The sequence below is a fragment of the Perissodus microlepis genome, chromosome 8 (assembly GCF_051167445.1).
Source record: "Perissodus microlepis isolate ML-2025 ecotype Zambia chromosome 8, ASM5116744v1, whole genome shotgun sequence".
NCBI lineage: Eukaryota > Metazoa > Chordata > Actinopteri > Cichliformes > Cichlidae > Perissodus > Perissodus microlepis.
Genome location: NC_140468.1, coordinates 14,768,093 through 14,788,201, shown reverse-complemented (window position 1 = coordinate 14,788,201; position 20,109 = coordinate 14,768,093). Strand labels below are relative to the sequence as shown.

General features: G+C 38.4%; 1 protein-coding gene across 1 annotated transcript in view; it reads left to right on the top strand.

Moving 5' to 3' along the window:
• LOC146381613 (protocadherin-15-like) overlaps nucleotides 1–20,109 on the top strand; it is a 221,206-nt gene that overhangs the window by 40,731 nt on the left and 160,366 nt on the right. The window contains exons 3-7 of the mRNA XM_084937707.1: nucleotides 2,797–2,811; nucleotides 3,284–3,349; nucleotides 15,462–15,622; nucleotides 16,082–16,237; nucleotides 19,553–19,672. Coding sequence (XP_084793833.1) covers nucleotides 2,797–2,811; nucleotides 3,284–3,349; nucleotides 15,462–15,622; nucleotides 16,082–16,237; nucleotides 19,553–19,672 — 518 coding nt within the window. The remainder of the gene's footprint in view (nucleotides 1–2,796; nucleotides 2,812–3,283; nucleotides 3,350–15,461; nucleotides 15,623–16,081; nucleotides 16,238–19,552; nucleotides 19,673–20,109) is intronic.

Here is a 20,109-nt window from a genome sequence, read left to right as displayed (position 1 = left end):
TGCCACTTTAACTTACAACCCAGGCTGTTTACTGTTTCATACTGTTTAATTTTATTATTTGAGGGGGAAATCAGGCTGACAGGTAGAAAGGAGGAGGCAAATTAGAGGAGACAGGGAAGAGGAGAGACGGTGGGTAGAGAGAGACTGAGAAACTGAGGTGCCCCGTGGAGAACAAATGGCTGGTTAGTAATATATGAGGGGCATCAGCTTACACTGAAGGATAAAAAGGCAGTGAGGCAGGGGATACACATCTGTCATCTTCTGTTCGCACACACACATGCACACCCTCATGCACCAGCTGGGAGAGTGTGATGTAACTAGTGACTATTGTTCCATGGCTCCATCCTCTTTCTCGGTTGCTAACCTGAAATCCACCCTCGTGGCCCGTCGCCTTCTCGACAACAACGGCAAAATCGGAAAATGCTTAAACTTCGTGAAACTCTAAATTATGTGTAAGAGCAGTTGTATTGGACTAGGTCACTTACTCTTTGAGTGTCCAGATAATTATGCTGGCCATTGCTGCACAAGAGACTTGCAATCAAAACACATACAGTTTATGAATATGTCTAGACACATCATTTGGTTTGAGGGAGAAAATATTTTCTGAGTTAACTAATAAAACATTCAAAGCCTGCCTGGAAGCCATGACACAGCTTGACATCCGGGGAAATATGTGTATTTTTCAAGAAATGAACAGGACTGTGGATGATGTAGGCATAAAAAATATTTGGGTTACAGAAGATTATTCTTCTGTGCCAAAGTCTTTTGCTTTAAATATCTAATATCTAACCCATAAAAGTAATATTATACACTATTACTTGTGTGCAGTAAAGGAAGATTTTTTTCATTTCCCATGAAATAATGAAGAAAATGGGAAATTAAAGCAGCAATTGTGTTTTATCAATATGATATAGAGAGATGATGAATTTAAATTTAACTAACACATGAACCCAGAACAACTTCATTGTATCTTAAGATTGAGTTTCATACCACTTTTATACCATTTTCTTTAAAGTTGATGAATTGAAAGTCCACAAATTTAATGTAGTAATTTTGGCTCAGGAGAAAGAGTGATTTATGTATCTCACAGAGTTTAAGTGTGTGCATGACAGTTACAAACCACTAAGTCAGAGGAACCTATATCTTGCAGAAGCAACCTACTGATTTGGAAAATGACAAGCTGGTGCATAATTATTTACTGGTTATGTTCTGGGGCTCTGTGGAAATACCAGAGACAGCTGGTGATGCTAACATTTCACCTTTGTCTTTAATCTGCCATTAGCAAAGCAAAAAAAAAGAAGAGCAACAGTTATTTACTATGCCAACTTATTTAAAGCACACATGAAAGAGATTGAGAAAGAAAAGTGATTGAGTATTTAGATCTTTAAATATTCTTTCATTTTATGTTCATCTTTTCATTTCAAAGTCATCTCAGTTTGCAATGTTTTTCCTTCACCTCTTCCACAGGATTTAGTCAGCTTAATATAAAAATGAGTTAAACACATTATTGTAACATTATCTAAACTGAACATTTGCTACTTGCTTTTTAATTAAAACGTAAGTGGCGGCACATGTGTGCGCTATGCGTTAGTGCTGCTCCAATATAATAGTACAAGTTAATCCAATGTATTCAGTTTCAATTACTTTAGAAAGGAAATAAAGTTAGAATATTAGGTTTACCACGCTAAATTTATTTAATTTCAGCATTTCAATTTTTAGTTTACCTTAATACCCTGCTGTAGGTAGTCTGCTGACACGGAACATGATTGAACATTAATTGCTTAATTGTGCCATGCAGTGTGGCTGTCTGAGAGCATCTGTGTTGTTGTGTTTTTGCATTCATTTATTAAGGTTTAATATGTTTGTGTTTCCTAAAGCTATTAAGACTTTGAGATTATCACCTGTACCATGACCAGATTCCGTTTTTGAGGAACTATAGAGTAAGACAGTTTGAGTAGGCCTCAATCTATTAAGTAGGCCTTGAATAGATTTTTTCTTGAGTGAGTGATGTGGTTGGATTTTTACAGTATGGACAAAGAAAACATTCATGACAAACTGGAAATCTGATATTTTTAGCAGAAAGATGCGCTAATATGAACTATTTGTGTTAACAGGCAAATAGTTCCCATTTGGGAGCTTCATTCTACATGAAAATACAACACACCACATCACCGACTTCTGATATAATCTCTGATGTCACACAGTTGTAATGCTTTATCCTGGAGAGGCAGAGCAAGAGGGTACGAGAGAGAGAAAGTGTGATCATTGTTCCATGAAGTCTATTTTCTACGTGAGCAGATATCCATCTTCCACCCTTCCTCTGGGACTTTCCCAACCATCCTCGAGAGCTGTACAGTAATATCGGCTTGTCAGGTGAATGTGGGTGTTCTTTTTTTTTCACTGTATCTCACAAGAACAGGGAAATAGATGAAAGAGAATGTTTGAATGTCGGTGCTCTTTTCCCTCTGAATGAGACAGTTTTTAGCTTCTGGCCAGTTTTGAAATAATTTCTTCTCGTAGTAATACAGTAAATTGTGGGTGATGGCTCTGAGAGATGTTGGAAAAGCTCAGAAAGATTGGCAGAAATTGGCTATCATCTTCAAATCTTTGAACCTGCTTACTGCATTTCATGTTTGACGCCCTTGTCTTTACCTTTTGTCTTTGTTCTGATAGTTAATTCTGATCTTAAGTGAAAATTTTCTCCTAATTTCTCTTTCTTCTTCTCCTCTGTTCACTGCTACCTTTCTTTTCCCCTCTCTCTCCTTCCTGGTGCGGTGGGGCTGGCTCTTGATGCAGACTGGCAATATGAGGGTAAGAACATTCCTCCTTTTTCTTTCTCTGTTAACTGTGTGTTCAGTCACTGTGCTAGTTTATTAACCCCTGCCAACCTTACAGAGATGGTTATAGTGGGCTACGTCTGTCAGTCTCTGTACTGTCAGTTCTTGCCTGCCTTACTCCACCGCACCTTATTTATACACCTTTCATTCCCGCGATATAATTCGACTGGCCTACAGAATCATTTCCTCTCTCTGTAAAAAGAAAAATGAGGTCATAAGCAACAGTTTATGTCTGCCAAGCTTTCCTTTTCAATCTCTGTCGAGTTGCCCTTAGACCTTTTCTTACACATGGTACTGCAACCCTGTAAAAAGAAAAGATCTGTCCTCTAAGTACTACATAGTGCTTAGAGGACCATTTAAAATGAAATTGAATAATGAAACTCAATATTCAGTAGTGTATTAATGGTACCTTTTCATGTTTCTTTTTTCTCTGTTTTTCTATCCAGAATGCAAACTTTCCCGCTCGGGTCCTCCTGCTACCATAGTTGCCATCGATGAAGAAAGCCCCAACGGTAAAGTATTATTTTCTTTCTTGCTTAATGCTTCACAAGGAGATTTTAAAAATGGTCTAAACTCAAGATGTAATGGGCGACCACTTCAGTATGATTACCACCTTTTAGTGTATGTTAGACAAACACTGTTTGAAAATCTTGACCTTTAAAAGACGCTGATTGGAATAGCATGTGGTGTGCCCTCATTAAAATATTCTGTGCCAACTGGGTCATAGTTGAAGCCTCATCTTATTTGAACTAATGAACGGTTCAAACTGCCATTGTGTTTTTCTATGTGTGCTATTTCGATCTGATCACAGTAACTTCTTGGCATTTTTACTAGTTGCCTGGCAACTTGGAAGTGATAACAAGATCTTGGTTTTGAGGTGAAATGTGTTAATTATTAAGCTTTGAAGTTCCTTGCTGGTCGATTTCATTACCTTTGTTTGAGTGTCTCCAGACAAAGCTTCACATTAAACCGACAGCTAAGGAAGAGGTGCATTTCACTTGATTCAAGCTATATTAAGGTTTAGGAAAATCTTGTGTTTAGAGGCTGGATTATGATGACTTTGTCAGTATTTTTTAGAGTTTATAACTAATTGTGTTTCTGGTTATGTGGATATCTCTTCTCTTCTCTTCTGTGTGTTTTTGTCTCCAGCTCAAATTATTTAAGGGCTTTATGGCTCATTAGTGGACCCTGGTTCGACATCTGTGCCATTTAGACCAAAGGGATGTAAACAAACACACATTCCTAGAGTCTGCTTAGGTTGGTATATCTAGCATCATGAATTTTTGTGTAGTACAGAGCAGATTATGTGTTGAGGGACCACACATTTCAATGAATTAATTTATTCCCTGCTTTAGTCAAGTAGATCAAAGCAGATGCATTTGCAAATAAAGGTAAATTATGTTAATTAAGTCGATCTGTATTGTTAAATTGCTCTCGTATCTCCAGCCTTTAGATTACTGCTTGGGGGAGGATGTTTGCTATGTCTGGTTTTTCACAAAGTTTTAAAGTGTGAGACCTGATTAAAGTAATCCTAACTGACGCGAACAGAGATTAGCATAGCAGAACCAAACACAGAGGAGAGCAATGTTTTCCATAAACCCAGCTGGCATCGCTATCTGTTAATGGCTTAATGCATCACACAAAGCTACCTATCCTTTTATTTTTCTGGTGCTTTTGGTAATCAGCCTGGAAGTGTTAATTTCATGTAGGGCTTTCAATTAACACTTATATCTTTTACTAGTGAAACGTCACTAATGTTCTTTTTATTTTTGTTGTTGTTTAAAGATAAAAATTAGTTTTAATCTGAGAAAACATTTAATCATAAAATCATAAATGCTATAAATCACCAATCAAACAAGTGTGCTGTTATTTAAAAAAAAAGATTTTAGTGGAACATCTACACAGTACTAAAGAGACCCATTTTCAGCAAAAATCACTTTCGTGAAAATTGTTACCTAATACATGTTCGTTATGTTGAAAGGTTGATTGACCACAGGAAAAACAGTTTTTCCAATTATATTAGCATAAGTGAAGGCTGCTCTGCTGATTAAAGAAGCAAATAAATTAGGCTAGAGAAAATTGAAAAACTTGTGAGTCCAAAAACAGTGAATATTACTAATCAGACAAAAAAAAAGATAAAGTGGGAGACCACACGCAAGAGCAAGAAGACGAGTACAGAGCCTTTAGTTTGAGAAAACTACGCCTCACTGGTCCTCTGCTGCCAACTTCATTAAATGCACAAAACACCGGGCTCAGTGTCAACAGAGAATAGGGGACTCCAGGGTGTTGGTCTTTGGTCTGAGAAAGAGAGACTGGTTGATAAAATGAAAAGATAAGTAGATAACTTGACATTGAAATTCAAGCTTGGATTTGTCAGGCGAGTAAACACTAGCAGTTTCATCACATCAGAAGTTAAAAGCACAATATTGAGCATTATTATTGTGTATGACTAGTTTTCAGTTTTATTTACACATTTTCATTCTGGTTTCATTCAAGCAGCTGGTGGAATCCAGATGTTGACATCTGCATTTCTTTTTCTGTGAGGCGCCTCGCAACCTTGTTGCAGCTTTTCTCGATTGCTCTGCTGTCCCTGTTTAAATCTCAGAACTCATCAGAGACAGTTTGTACTTTTGTCAGTCAGAACTACAGATTTATCAGCTTCGCTGCATTAGTGTTTTCAATCAAATCACTTCAGACCTTTTTTCAGATATGTATGAAAGAGCCCGATAAGTCACACACTGTCAGTAGCAGCACTGAAGCTGTCCTTCCAAAAGCAAATATAAACCACACATTCTAAGAAGAGTTGAAATAAATAGAAACACATGAGGTTTTTTTTATATTTGAATGTGATTTCTTTGTCTTTTTTGGACAATAGTTTGTAAAGCTTTGAGGTGGTTCTGTGAGAAAATCCCAACCAACCGCAGTGTCCGAAATACTCAAACCAGCACGTATATCACCAGCAACCGTGCCACATGTAAAGTAACTTAAACAACTTTATTCCCTGTTCTGATGCTCAGTTTGAACCTCAGCAGGTCATCTTTACCATGTCTTCATTCCTAAATGTGTTGAGTTACTACCATGTGATTGGCTGATTAGATATTTGCATTAAAGAGCAGTTGAACATGCGTGCCTAGTAAAGTAGTGTGGTTTTACTGTACTATACAGTAGCGTCATGTGAGTAATGTTCTCGGTTCTTATGAGGTTTGTTTTCCGACAGAAAAGATAACACAACATGATATGTGTTGAGATTTCACATATCATGTTGCTTTTCTCAGTTTCAGTATTTCTATCATGTAAAATTCACTTAAATCCCTCACATTTTATTTTTGGGTCTGAACACTTCTGAACATTTACTAAAAAAATGAAATGTCTGAACATTAGATACAATCACCCTGAAAAGCTTTAGTGTTGATAGTTGGGGGGGAAAGGATTGTTAGGGACAGTAACCAATTACCAAACAAATTCCTACCCTTTCATTTTTTTTTAAGATTTCACACAATGTCTCTTAACTACTAAATAGTTTGTTTGAATTAAATATATCATAGGTAATAGCTTGGCCACATTGTTTAACATTGTGTGATTCATTTGTTGGTGCAGTAATTGTGTACATATTGAATATCCAAGTGTGTGCCTGTTTAAGCCGTAATCTTCCTAACGGGGCTGGTGAAGAATAATTTAGCCTTGGAATCGTTTGTATGCATTATGGCTTGTATTGCTCTACAACTGTGAAATAGTGTTACAGATTTAATAGAGGTTGTAGCTTTAGGGTGATTATCTCGGGTTGGTGTTAGCAAACGGGAGAGAGTCGAAGAAAGACAAGAGAAAAGAGAGGGAGACTAACAAGTTGGAAAATGTTTGCTCAATTTTTGCATTTAATTTATTTCTAATATTAATGTAAATATACTGAGGTTTGTTAATCTAGCTTGCACTGATAATAACGTAGCTGCAAGCTAAATAAAACCGTTATTAGTCTGCACTTTCAGAAAAAGTTGCTAGACATTATAGTTATGCCTGTAGGTTTTTGGAAAGAGGCACATCAGGATGTGATTAAAGTACAGACAAAAGTATTGGATTAACTGTTTAGTAGTTACCGCTGTTTTAACAGTCTCCAATTTTCATTTTAAATAAAAGATTGTTTTTAATAGTTGATGAAAATCCTTTGCAGTCAATGACTGCCTGAAGTCTTGAACCCAAAGACATTACCAAATGCTGTGTTTACTTCCTTGAGATACTCTGCTAGGCCTTTACTATAGCCCCCTGTTGTTGCTGCTCATTTGTGCATCTCTTCTCTCTGCCTTCAGTTTTGTCCTCAGTAACTAAAAAGCATGCACATGCACAAAAATTCACAGTTGTGTTGAACTCCAGTAACCAACTTGGCTATTGAAAAATATACCATTCATTTGCCTGGAGAAAATTATATGTTGCTTTTATATGTGCTTTGGGTCATTATCATTGAAAATCAAATGGAAGTGGCTTAGTGTGAGCAGAGTACAGCCCTATACACTTCAGAATTCATCCCGCAACTTCAGTCGGCAGCCACATCGTCAAACACCTGTGACCACTTTAGCCACCCTTTAAGTTTTTCCTTTCCCTGATTTAAATTTTTTTTAACATCCTGTCCAACATGTCTGCTATAACCTTCCTCTGGAGATGTCTAAACTACATTAGTCTTGTCACTCTTACATTGTCTCCACACTGCTCAAACTGAGCTGTCCTTCTCTGATCCCTTCTCGTCACTCCTAACATGAATCTTATCATCTTCAACTCTGTCACCTCCAGCTTGGCTTACTGTCTTTTTGTCACTGCCACCGTCTCCTAACCATACATCATAGCAGGCCCTAGTGCCATTTTGTAAAGTTTCCCTTCACTCTTGCTGCTATCCTTCTGTCACAAATCACCTGACACTTGTCTCCACCCACTACACCCTGCCTGCACTCTTTTCATCACCTTTCTTGTGCTGGTCCCAGGTGTTTAAACTCGTCTACCTTTCACCTACCACCTTACATCTTTACCATTTCATCTGCCTTCCTCATATTCACACACATGTCTTCTGTCTTGCTTCTGCTGACTTTCACTCCTCTTCTCTCCAGAGCATACCTCCACCTCTCCAGACTCTCTTCCACCTGCTCCCTACTCTCACTATAGATCACAATATTATTTACAAATATCACAGCCCACGGAGACTCCTGGACAAATTGACCTCATCTGTCAATTTGTCCATCAACAATGCAAACATGAAGGGGCTCAGAACCAATTAATGAACTCTGCAACATTCTTCGACCTTATCCTCCACCATCTAATCCTTGCCTCTGCCTTCACTCAGTTCCTCTTCTTGATTTGCAAACTACCATTCGATTCTCCCCTGACACCACTTTGCAGTTTCCTATCTCTCCTTCGCACAAGATATAGTCCTCCTGTGTGAAGCTTCTCCCACTCTTATGTCACCTTATGTTCCTCCCTCTTTTTGAAGTATACATTAACCACAGCCATTTTTGCAAAACTCATCACCATCTGTCCTTTCTGCATTTCTCTCCTTAACCTACCCAAGACCTCCTCGTCACCTCTGTTCCCTTCACATGCATGTCCACTCAAGTCTGTTCCAATCATGACTCTCTACCACTTCATCCACCTTACTCCAGAATTCCTTTCTCTTCTGACATCCACATTGGAGGCTATACAACATCACCACATTCAACATAACCACTTCCTACAATCTGTTCACCTCCACAACACGACTCACGCACTCTTCCTTCAAGATTACTTCCATTTCATTACGTTTCCTTCCTACGGTAGAAAAGTTTGAATCCATCTTTCATGCTCTTAGCCTTAACTCCCTTCCACCTGGTGTCCTGCACACACAACACATCTAGTTTCTTTCCTATCAGCCAGCTCTAACCCTTAACTAGTTATACAGGGAGTGCAGAATTATTAGGCAAGTTGTATTTTTGAGGAATAATTTTATTATTGAACAACAACCATGTTCTCAATGAACCCACAAAACTCATTAATATCAAAGCTGAATGTTTTTGGAAGTAGTTTTTAGTTTGTTTTTAGTTTTAGCTATTTTAGGGGGATATCTGTGTGTGCAGGTGACTATTACTGTGCATAATTATTAGGCAACTTAACAAAAAACAAATATATACCCATTTCAATTATTTATTTTTACCTATGAAACAAATATAACATCTCCACATTCACAAATATACATTTCTGACATTCAAAAACAAAACAAAAACAAATCAGCGACCAATATAGCCACCTTTCTTTGCAAGGACACTCAAAAGCCTGCCATCCATGGATTCTGTCAGTGTTTTGATCTGTTCACCATCAACATTGCGTGCAGCAGCAACCACAGCCTCCCAGACACTGTTCAGAGAGGTGTACTGTTTTCCCTCCTTGTAAATCTCACATTTGATGATGGACCACAGGTTCTCAATGGGGTTCAGATCAGGTGAACAAGGTGGCCATGTCATTAGTTTTTCTTCTTTTATACCCTTTCTTGCCAGCCACGCTGTGGAGTACTTGGACGCGTGTGATGGAGCATTGTCCTGCATGAAAATCATGTTTTTCTTGAAGGATGCAGACTTCTTCCTGTACCACTGCTTGAAGAAGGTGTCTTCCAGAAACTGGCAGTAGGACTGGGAGTTGAGCTTGACTCCATCCTCAACCCGAAAAGGCCCCACAAGCTCATCTTTGATGATACCAGCCCAAACCAGTACTCCACCTCCACCTTGCTGGCGTCTGAGTCGGACTGGAGCTCTCTGCCCTTTACCAATCCAGCCACGGGCCCATCCATCTGGCCCATCAAGACTCACTCTCATTTCATCAGTCCATAAAACCTTAGAAAAATCAGTCTTGAGATATTTCTTGGCCCAGTCTTGACGTTTCAGCTTGTGTGTCTTGTTCAGTGGTGGTCGTCTTTCAGCCTTTCTTACCTTGGCCATGTCTCTGAGTATTGCACGCCTTGTGCTTTTGGGCACTCCAGTGATGTTGCAGCTCTGAAATATGGCCAAACTGGTGGCAAGTGGCATCTTGGCAGCTGGACGCTTGACTTTTCTCAGTTCATGGGCAGTTATTTTGCGCCTTGGTTTTTCCACACGCTTCTTGCGACCCTGTTGACTATTTTGAATGAAACGCTTGATTGTTCGATGATCACGCTTCAGAAGCTTTGCAATTTTGAGACTATTTGTCTTGAGTCTCTTCCCACCCACTAAGCGCTCAAGAAGGAGGTAAATGTGATGATTACTTTTCAGCCCATGGTTCATACCTGGATGACACACTAGCAGTGCAGCCACATTCAGTTAAGCTAATGTCCTGTAAAATATTCTATTAATGCACTGCCACTATGCTCATTTTCTCTCTATTTACTCCTAATATTCTCTTTATTCTTTATTTATATCACCCTCTCGTTCAACCCAATCTTTCTTCTCTTCTGCTGTCTTTCTCATTTCCTTTTTCTCTAAATGTTCTTTGTGTTTCTTTTTTCTCAGGCAATTCCCTCCTTCATGCACACCCACACACACCGGCGGCTTCATATGGTTCTGCCCGTGTGCTTTAACACGTGGGTCAATTTAATCAGATGCTGCTGAGTGCTGTATTCAGTCTACTATAAAGTGAGGTCACTGTGAAAAGAGTCCATTTGCATTAGATGGTCTGTGGTATCAAATTAGACACAGTTATACAAGGTGTAGGTACTATTTCTATCAGGCTTCTTCGCCTGTCTTGGTGAGGGTTTTTTTTTTTTTTCTTAATTTTTGCTAGAAAGAAGCAGAAAAACCAGCAGAGAGATAGCCAGACGATGGTAAGGAATGAAAGCCCCCTAATGAATTCCATTTTCTATCCCATTTCTCATATAAAGAAACCAATTTCATTAAAGTTCCTCGTTTATATAAAATCAGCAAATCACAGCAAAGCATTTGACATGGTTTCCATGGTAGCACAGAAGGCCATGACCCAATTTTATGTCTGGCAGATCAGATATGAGATCGCTCAGTGCGCGTGTGTTTATGTTGTTGTGTGTGCAGACGGGTGTGTGCACACAGACGAGAAGTTTTCCAGCGAGCAAACACAATCCTGCTTGCTTCTCAACTTTCTAGGGTTCTCTTACACACATGAACATACACACAGTAGTTTGTAGGTGTAGAAGTTTTTGTAGTTTTTTTATTCCTTTTTTTGTTTTTATCCATTTTGTCTCTTTTGTGTGGTGCTGTGGTCAACATATGTTTGGGTTTTATGTAATTTTGTCTTATAAAGTTGAGTTGAGTTGAGCACAGATGTACACAGATGTAATTGTTTACACACAAATGCACTTGTTTCTCAAATCTGATGGGCCGGATCAGGTCGGGTTCTCCTAGTATACCCTTGGGTGCTTAAGGCAGCAACAAAATTTACATTGTTGTTTCTGTTACAAAGGTTTTGCTTTTCATTTTATTTTTTTGTACCAACCTGGAGTTACAGACATCTCTTCTAGTCTGGCTTCTCCCCTTGTACTGTACCTGGCTGACCCATGTGACCCTAGGCCCCCGCCAGCATAGCTCTCAGGCTGATTGAACAACACACAAGGGTTGCGATCCTCTATGTATGAAAAAATGATGCAACAACAGGGATTTTTATTTCAGATAAGGTACAGGTAGGAGTGGAGACTCATCGCTGTTTATGTTTCCTGTTGGAAATCAAGCTTGGCTGCGGTTGGCACAGATTTAGCATCATTCTGCAGCAGGGAATAGTATTTTCTTTTGATATGTTTGGAAGGAATGGATGTGATGTTAGCAACAGTAGACAGTTGTTTCCAGCCTGGGCACAGTTTGCATAAATATTCTTGTCCATTTGTGCAATAAAAGTGAAAATAATATCTGTACTTCTCAAATGTTAGAGCACTCCATGAGAAAAGGAAATCAGCTGATTGACAAGTCCAAATAAAAAATGGCACATTTATTTTTCAATCCTCCCAGCTTGCTATCTTGAATATCAATATTATAGTTTAATTAGTACAGAAAACAATAAGTTAACCCCATGATTCAATAACTCATAGATCCACTTTCAGTAGCAATAACTTGAAGCATAATTTTCTATAAGATTTTCTCAGTCTTTTCAGTGTTTTGGATTATTATCCTGTTGTCTGACCTAATTTAGGTCAAGCTGTAAGACGGATGGCACATTTCACTCTACGATTATTTCGCGTACAAAGGAGTTCATGGTTGATAACTCCAAGGTGCAAAAACAACAAACTTAAAAACTAACGTAAATGATCATCTGTCCACCGCTGTGTTTAACAGTTGGTATGAAGTGTTTGTGCTGATATTTGGCATTTTTATTGTTGTGTGTTATTGTCCAATATCTCCATTTTGGTCCCATCTGTTCAAAGAATGTTGTTCCCGAACTCTTGTGATTTGTTCAGATACAACTTTGCAAACCTAAACAACGTCACCACGTTTCTCTTAGAGATATGTCACCTTCTCCTGGTAATCATTCCAAACAAGACATATTTGTTCTTTTTTTTTCTTTTCTTTTTTTTGGTATTGTGATACCATGAACATTTAGCATGCTAACCAAGGCCTATAGAGCGTGAGCTGTAGCTCTTTGTTTTTCTGAAGTTTCTCTGAGAGTAGCATGGTTTGACCTTGAAGTGAATTTGCCGGAACGTCGACTGCGGGAAAGATTGTGGCATTGTGATAATGCACACCTGAATGCTCCAGATCAGCAGACTGTAAAAACTTCTACTTTTATAGAGGTGGTGACATTTGCTCAATTAATCAAGTGCATTTGATTAACAGCACCTGGCTACTATTTACCCTCTTAATTCCTGTGGAAGTGGTAAAGGTGCACTTAGTCTTTCATAGATCTATTTATGGTCATGTGAAAACTTTCTTTGTCATATGACTGAAATTGTAAAGTGATTGCTAAATTTAGTAGAGCAATTAAATTTGTTACTGCAATACAGAAATATATAAAGTGATTATGGAAGTGACTTACTTTAGGTTGCATTACAAGCCGCTGTTGCCCTTGTGAACAACGGCATGAGCCTAATGAGCCTAATGAGGCGTAACTTGCTGTGCACCACTCAGTTTTCATAACTTCACATATGCGGTCCGGTTGGAGACATGAGTGTAAAAGAAGGTCAATCTTTAGCATCATTTCAGTAATATATCAGTGCAGGAGCTCAGAGAGTCCCAGATTACAGAGATGAAGGTGCTGCAACAGCTTGAAAGGATAAGTTGTTTAGAGAAAAACTAAAAAAGTAAACACAAGAAAAAAAGCAAACTGCAATCCTTTAATCCTTGCTACCTGTTTCTTCTAGTCGTCAATCAGTGCTCACACAGAATTAGTTTTCTTCTAAATTGTGGCCCCTATTTATTCAGTGCAGTGATACTCAAGTGCCAGTGTAAATTGTCACATGGCTGTGATGACTTTGCAGTTGGCAACAACCAATGCACTAATCACAAACAAGGTTTAAGAGGAAAAGGATGTAGAGAAAGGAGAGAAGGGTGAGAAAGAATAAGAACAAGCCCAGTCATTTCCGTCATTCCAGAATTGCAAGACAGCCACATAAGGGGGTGAAAGGACTGGCATCACATGATTTGCTGTAGCGTGTAATGGTGAATACTTTTTCTTCTGTACATATGGAAAAAAAAACAATGCTTGGTTTTGAGCACAAATGAGTCTTTTTTTAAGCAGTTGCTAATGTTGCTGACAGTTTACTGCTCAGACAAAAGGATGGGAGGTTTCGAGAAAACCACAGTGATCTTCAGGTTTAGCCCTTCGTTTCAGTGTTATGGAGGTGGTTCATAGAGAGGGTTATCTTAGCCTCCTGAGCAATCAATTTGAAGACACTCTAAAGTTTTTTTATCTTTCTCTAATGAGCTGCAAAGAAAACTTTAGATCCCTAGGCAACTTTAACTGCATTTTTTTCCTGTTGGCCACAAGCAATTATAAAGCAATTTTTACAAGGCTTAGGTGCCTGAAAATAGCACCTAAGCCTTGACCTACTTGTTGACCTTATATTAAAGTTACAGATAAACGACGCAAACTTAGTGTTTTTAGGTCTTTTTTAACAAGCAAAGTAGTCTGTTCATTTAATGGAACATGAAATGGTAATGATATGTCAGTACCTGTTGGCCAAAAGATTTTAAATGCTCACACACATATACTGTTTTCTTTTTTTAAATACCGTACTTTGTTTTCTACCACACATGCTCACACCCACTACTCTTTTGGCTAGTTGCAGCTGTGTTGCTGTACAGTTTGTCCATTCTGTTTTTCATCCCTTCATATTTTTCTAACATAATACTTCGATCATCTTGGTAAAATATGCTGTTCTACTGCCAGAAGACCTGTCAGTGTTTGTGGCTGACCTTTCTCATGTGAGCACACACTCCTTGGGTTTACTTTTCGAGCTAATAACCACCTTCGTGTAACCGCTCAGCATGATTTCCTGTTGTTTGGGCGAGTTGGACTTGGTTCGTAGCGCAGAGCCCTGGTCGTTATGTACCATCATCTGTTGAAAGGGCAGATGCCAAGTGAGATGTGTTATTAGTCTGGTAATGGGTCACTTGCATTTTTTTGGAGCTGTACAAATGGAGTCAAGCGGATACATTGTGATTCATTTTTTTACGTAGTTGTTTTTTTCCGCTTTTATTTATTTATTTTTTTAATTTTTTGCCTCCTCTCTGTTTAAATATTTCCCGTAAACTAAAACAGGTCCCTTATTGTTAACGACATGAGAACATCAGCAAATATAACAAGGAGCACATTAGACCAACGCTCAAGTTATTCATCAGCTGTTCACCACTAATACAAACATCCCTGTTTGATTTTCATTGACCGTTTCACCCACAAACAACAAATAACAGCACATTTTGTGACATTTCTCGTGTAATGTGCCTTCTCAGACCTCATGGCTTAATTTTTGTTTTTGCAGATAATACGCCCAGCTTAAATTTCTACAGCTCACTGATACCATGTAAATGGTCTTTTCTTCCTGTTCGTACTGTATTTCTCTCTTTGTTTTCGCTTTCCAGTAGTTTTCTCATTCCCAAATTACTTCACCACCCACCGATGATTGTGTTAAATTAATCGAGCTTATTTCATTTTGCCATCTGTCTTATTAAAATGTTTACTTTTTAAAAATATTTCTATGTTTTTCTTTAATTAATTCCAGGCTGAGAAAAGCAATTAAATCATTAAAACATTTGTTGTTTTCTTGTTTCTTCCTGAAGTCTGTCTTTTATGTTTTGCGTTCGCAGACAGTCTTCAGTATTCCAGGTATAGTTATAGCAGAAGGAAGCAGAGTAGCCCCACTAAATGCCTTTTTTCCCCCCTCATGTCGCTCTCTTCCTCTCTGGCTCTATGTTATTCTCCACGTAATTGCCCTTGACTTTGTCTACATCCGGCATATAATTTCCAGGTATATATTTAACTGAGAACATGAAGAAAAACTTAGGGTTCCGTCTGAATTGTTCCTGCTTCCTTTTCATTTATTAATCATTTTGGACCAAACGGTTTCTCTGTCTGTTTCTGCTTAACTCCAGAGGTAATTGAATTCTACTTTTTACATCCTGAAGCTCTGGACGCTGCGTCTGTCTCTCGAGCCAAAGGATTATTAAACCTGCTTTTATTTTATTTCAGGAACATTGTTGGTGGACAACATGCACATCAACGGTGTGGCTGAGGGTCCGCATCGAACCATCTCTCTGTCCCTGAGGGACAACAACGATCGCTGGGTCATTCTTGACCCTTCCAAACAAGCCCTTTACCTAAACAGCACGGGACGGGTTCTGGACAGAGATGTAAGATTTATTCTAGCTTTTCTTCAGTCGCGTTCACTCATTGTGCCAAACTAAAAGTAAAATTGCTGCTTCAACAAATGCAGTTTTTGTTTCTAGTTTTTCTTTATTTCGATTGACCCCAGGAGACATAAACAATGGAAGTACATTTACATTTCTATAGCTCTTATTTATTTATTTTTATATGTTTTTTACTTTAGCCATCATGTGCTGTTGTGAGAAATTTAGCAGGTTTTAGCTCTTTTTGCCTCTGAGTAAACATTCATCATCCTGTTCTAAAGTAATCCAGCGCTTGTTTTTGACTGTGTGATTTGGCACAAAAAGTAAATACAATACACAAAGTCTTTGTGTAGTCTTTTTTTGTAACATCTTTTTTTTCCTCAAGATAAATATACTTGATTTAAAATTGCACATTTAACATTTTAAAAACCTCTTTCTCCTCCTGTGTTTCCTCTTTTCCAGCCCCCCTCGTACATTCACTCCATCGTGGTTCAGGTTCAGTGTACCAATGAGCTGATAGGCACTGTGATTTTACACGAGGTCCGCATCGTTGTTCGAGACCGCAACGACAACGCGCCCCGTTTCCAGCAGCCGAGATACTACATCGCCGTGAATGAGGTAAAAACCCAGTCGCACACAAAAACGTGCGCCATCTCTGTCTGTGAAGTAAAGCTAAGTCAAAAGAAAGAAATAAAGCAACAAAGCCATTCATTAAACCGACCTGCACAGCTGCTGCTGTTGTGAAAGTATTAATCAAAGTCATCGATTTGAGTTTGAGAGCCGAGTGTGTTTGTGGGGGAGGGCTACAGCGCACTCATACATGAATACAACATATCAAGTGTACTGTACACTAAGCCTTTCCACTGCTGCTCTTTCAGTCATGCCCTTTTATATATTCTATAGAGAAAATGCAGCAGTGCACATTGTCTGGCTTTTTGTGTGCGTTTTTGCTGTCGTACCAAAGTTGAAGGGCAAGGTAGTGAACAGTAATGAAAAAAAATCTCAGTTCTTGGGCAGCTATATGAGCGATCTATATCTGTTATTCTGGGGTTTCCAAAATAATCTTTATGATGCCAATCCCACAGTTAGTTTGTTCTCCAGAGTCTGTAGAAGCAAAAATATAACTAGAGGAGGTTCAAACTTAAGCTGGACAAGGATACATGTAGCCGGCTGCCAGCACAGACCTAGCAGTCCTGGTAGAATATCTCATTATACAGTCTTCCACAGCCTGTCCAACTCAATCTGTCTTCTCAGTCTCTCCCTTTCTTTCTCTTGGCCTCTCCTCTGTTTCTGCAGAACACCTCTCCCTCCCTCCCTGGCTCTCACACATATACACACTCACATGCCCCCTCACCACTCCCACCTCTTCTTTTCTCAACCTTTCCCACCTTTTCGTTGACACACTCTATAAATTTCTGGTTGTCGCCGATTCTTGTTCCCACCCCATCACCTCCTACGCATTTCCACTTCCTCATTACTCCTACTATAATAGTTTCCTCCATTCACTAACAAGGTTCACAATACAATTAAGAAGATGCACAGTAAAAAAAATATGATCCCTGTGGAAGGCCAAGGTAAATTCATTCTATTTTGCGGTAGTAAGTTAAAAAATGAAAACATTAATTCAGATGTAGGTAGTAATTTAAAAGTAGTAGCACATTTATTGGGATCTGAGGGGAAGTGGGCTCATTAGGTGGACAACTATTTTTCTAATTCACTTCTATTGGCCCCAGAACTGAGACAAAAGCAGTAAATTTTAAATCAAAAGGTGTTCATCCACTTTCATCTGAAATCTTATAATCTAGTCTTCTTCTTTGCTGTCTATTTCTAAGAAATACTGACTACAAGCAAGTGAGTCAGACTTATAAGACAGACAGAGGATATATGGTTATTTATAAGGATGTCTAGGACACAATTTATGAGTTCAGTGAGTATTTTTTCTGAGTACAAGGTGATCACTGTGGCTGATTTCATGAGCTGGCACCGGTGCTTGAGTCTGGAGTTGTTTCATTACAGCTGTATCCAGAAGTGGCAAAGTGACAGCATGAGACATTCTGAAGACCATTGTGAGATCAGTGGGAGGCAAAGATAACCCTGTTGAGGGAAATGATGTAACAAATCATTGGTGCAACAGCTAAATTAAAGTTAATCGCGGATGCTTCCAGTGCTGTCTGGAGATTAAACTTCTGCTTTGACACGTAATCACAGATCCCTTGGCACATGGATCAAAAAATAAAGCACAGCAATACATATATTGGCAAAGTTCTTCTCTTCTATGCACGGTGGCAAGTGTGCCTCTTCCACCCTAAAAATTTCTCTCAGAAAAATGAAATCAAAATGAATGGCATTCTTTTTGATTGCCTTATCTGTTCTCTGTATGAAAGTAAGCTATTTTTTTCTGACTGTGACATTGAATTTAAAGGAAAATACTGGCTCACAGATCAGTGAGTTTTTGTAAACAACTGCAACAACAAGCTATTTTACAGTATTGTACAAAAATCTTTAGCTGCCACTCATTATTTAAATATTTTGGTGGGAAAATGGGAAGTAGATGTAGTTATTTACTGAAACATGCAAACATGCAGTGCATAAGTACACAGTATATGAGTACGATGAGTTTAAAGGAGCTTTAAGGTGAATATTTAGTATGACCACCTTTATTTTTCAACAAGTCTGAACTCGCTTAGAGAAGCTTTTTTGTCATTTCTTAGTCTTAGTCTTCAGGAATAGTTCTCCAGGCATCTTGAGGGATATTCAGAGCTCTTCTTTGGATGTTGGCTGCCTTTTGTCCTGTTCTCTGTCAAGATGATCCACACCGCTGCAATAATGTTGTTGTCCGAGCATCTCTCAGGTCCTGTGTCAGGTCTTTTTTTTCCCCCCCGTTTCTGTATTTTCCTATTTCTCAAGGACATGACTTTCAGATGCTGCTTATCTGCATGACTTTTTTAAGCCTGTCACGTCTTCTTTTGTCCTCCATTAGTCCAGTTTTTTTTAAGGACACTGCACACCATGTGAAGATACCACCATGACAAGTTTTCAACAATTTGGGAATCCCGTTGGTGGTGAAAAATACTATTTTATGTTTGTCAAACTGTTTCTCTTTGGCAATTTTTCAAGCCTGATTTGACCCAGGCTTGAAAACCCACCAAAACATATTTTAAGCATATTAGGAACTAATTAATAGTTCATACATCTAAGATTTTATTGTACTTTCATTACTGTACTGTATGCCATTCTGGTCACATGACTTAAAGTTGATTAGATCCTTCTGTAAACAAGTTATAGACAGAAAATCCTATCAATGTCATGCCATATACTTACTAAATAAAATATATTAAGTTTTGATGATGTAATATATTACTCAGATGGATGTTTAGTAAATAAGATTCTCCATGATGCTGCTCTCCCATGTTTAAGGGGATTTGTCCAGCCTTGCACTCAGTAAATGAGCATAAGTTTGCGCAGTCAGGTTTTTCCTATAAATCAATGAAAACTTGTAATATGCTTAAAAACAATTTGAACACTGGTGCAAGTTAATGTAGTTTCTCTCTGGATTTGAAACAAAGGAGTTTGACTGTGAGTCTTGTGAGCATCAGTTTGTGATTTTTAGTTTATGATAACTTTTTCTTTTTGTGTGTAATTATTGATTAACATTTTGATTTGTGTGGCTTTCCATTTGCTACCATACGTACAGGTATTTGAGTTTGTGTATGTGTCTCCTCTGATAGACTTGAACTGGATCTCACTGTGTTTTAACCGATCCAGGGACTGCAGATGGAAATGAGCTCATACCTAAATGTGCTACAAAGCATATTTCTCTTTATGTTCATCTAAATTGAAATAAATAAACAAACAAACAGCACAGTGTTGGTTGTTGCACTACAGGTGTATAGAGAAAAATATTAAAACTCTCTTTTTCTGTTGTGTTTTCAGCTGACTCCAGTTGGAACGACTATCTTTTCTGGTTTCTCAGGAAACAATGGAGCAACAGACATTGATGACGGTCCCAATGGACAGATAGAGTACACCATCCAGTACAATCCGAGAGACCCGGTAGGTCATCCACTTGCCCACTGATCTCTGTCAACATGGTGTAGCATGGTTATAAATTCACTAGAGACCAAGCAGCAAAGCTGCATAAGCAGTTTTAGTGCTTCTGCCTCTTTATTCTTCCTCTTTCTTCTCTTTGACAATAGAGTATAAAGCAGTACTGATTTAAATTTTGATTGAGATCACAGTTGAGCACTGTTTACTTTTTCTTCTTGCCAAATCTGATCTTAGAAATCATATTTTTTAACCATCTGCTCCAGTTTCTAAAACCAAGTTACAAATTGGTTTCCTAATGCACATCAGCAAAATTAAGCAAAAGACAACCAACATCCAGAAAGGAGCACTTACAATTCCCTATTTACATCTTCATATAAAATATACATTATAGCAACATTAATGTAATAAAAAATAAAAAATAATATTAGAAATTTTCTTTTGAT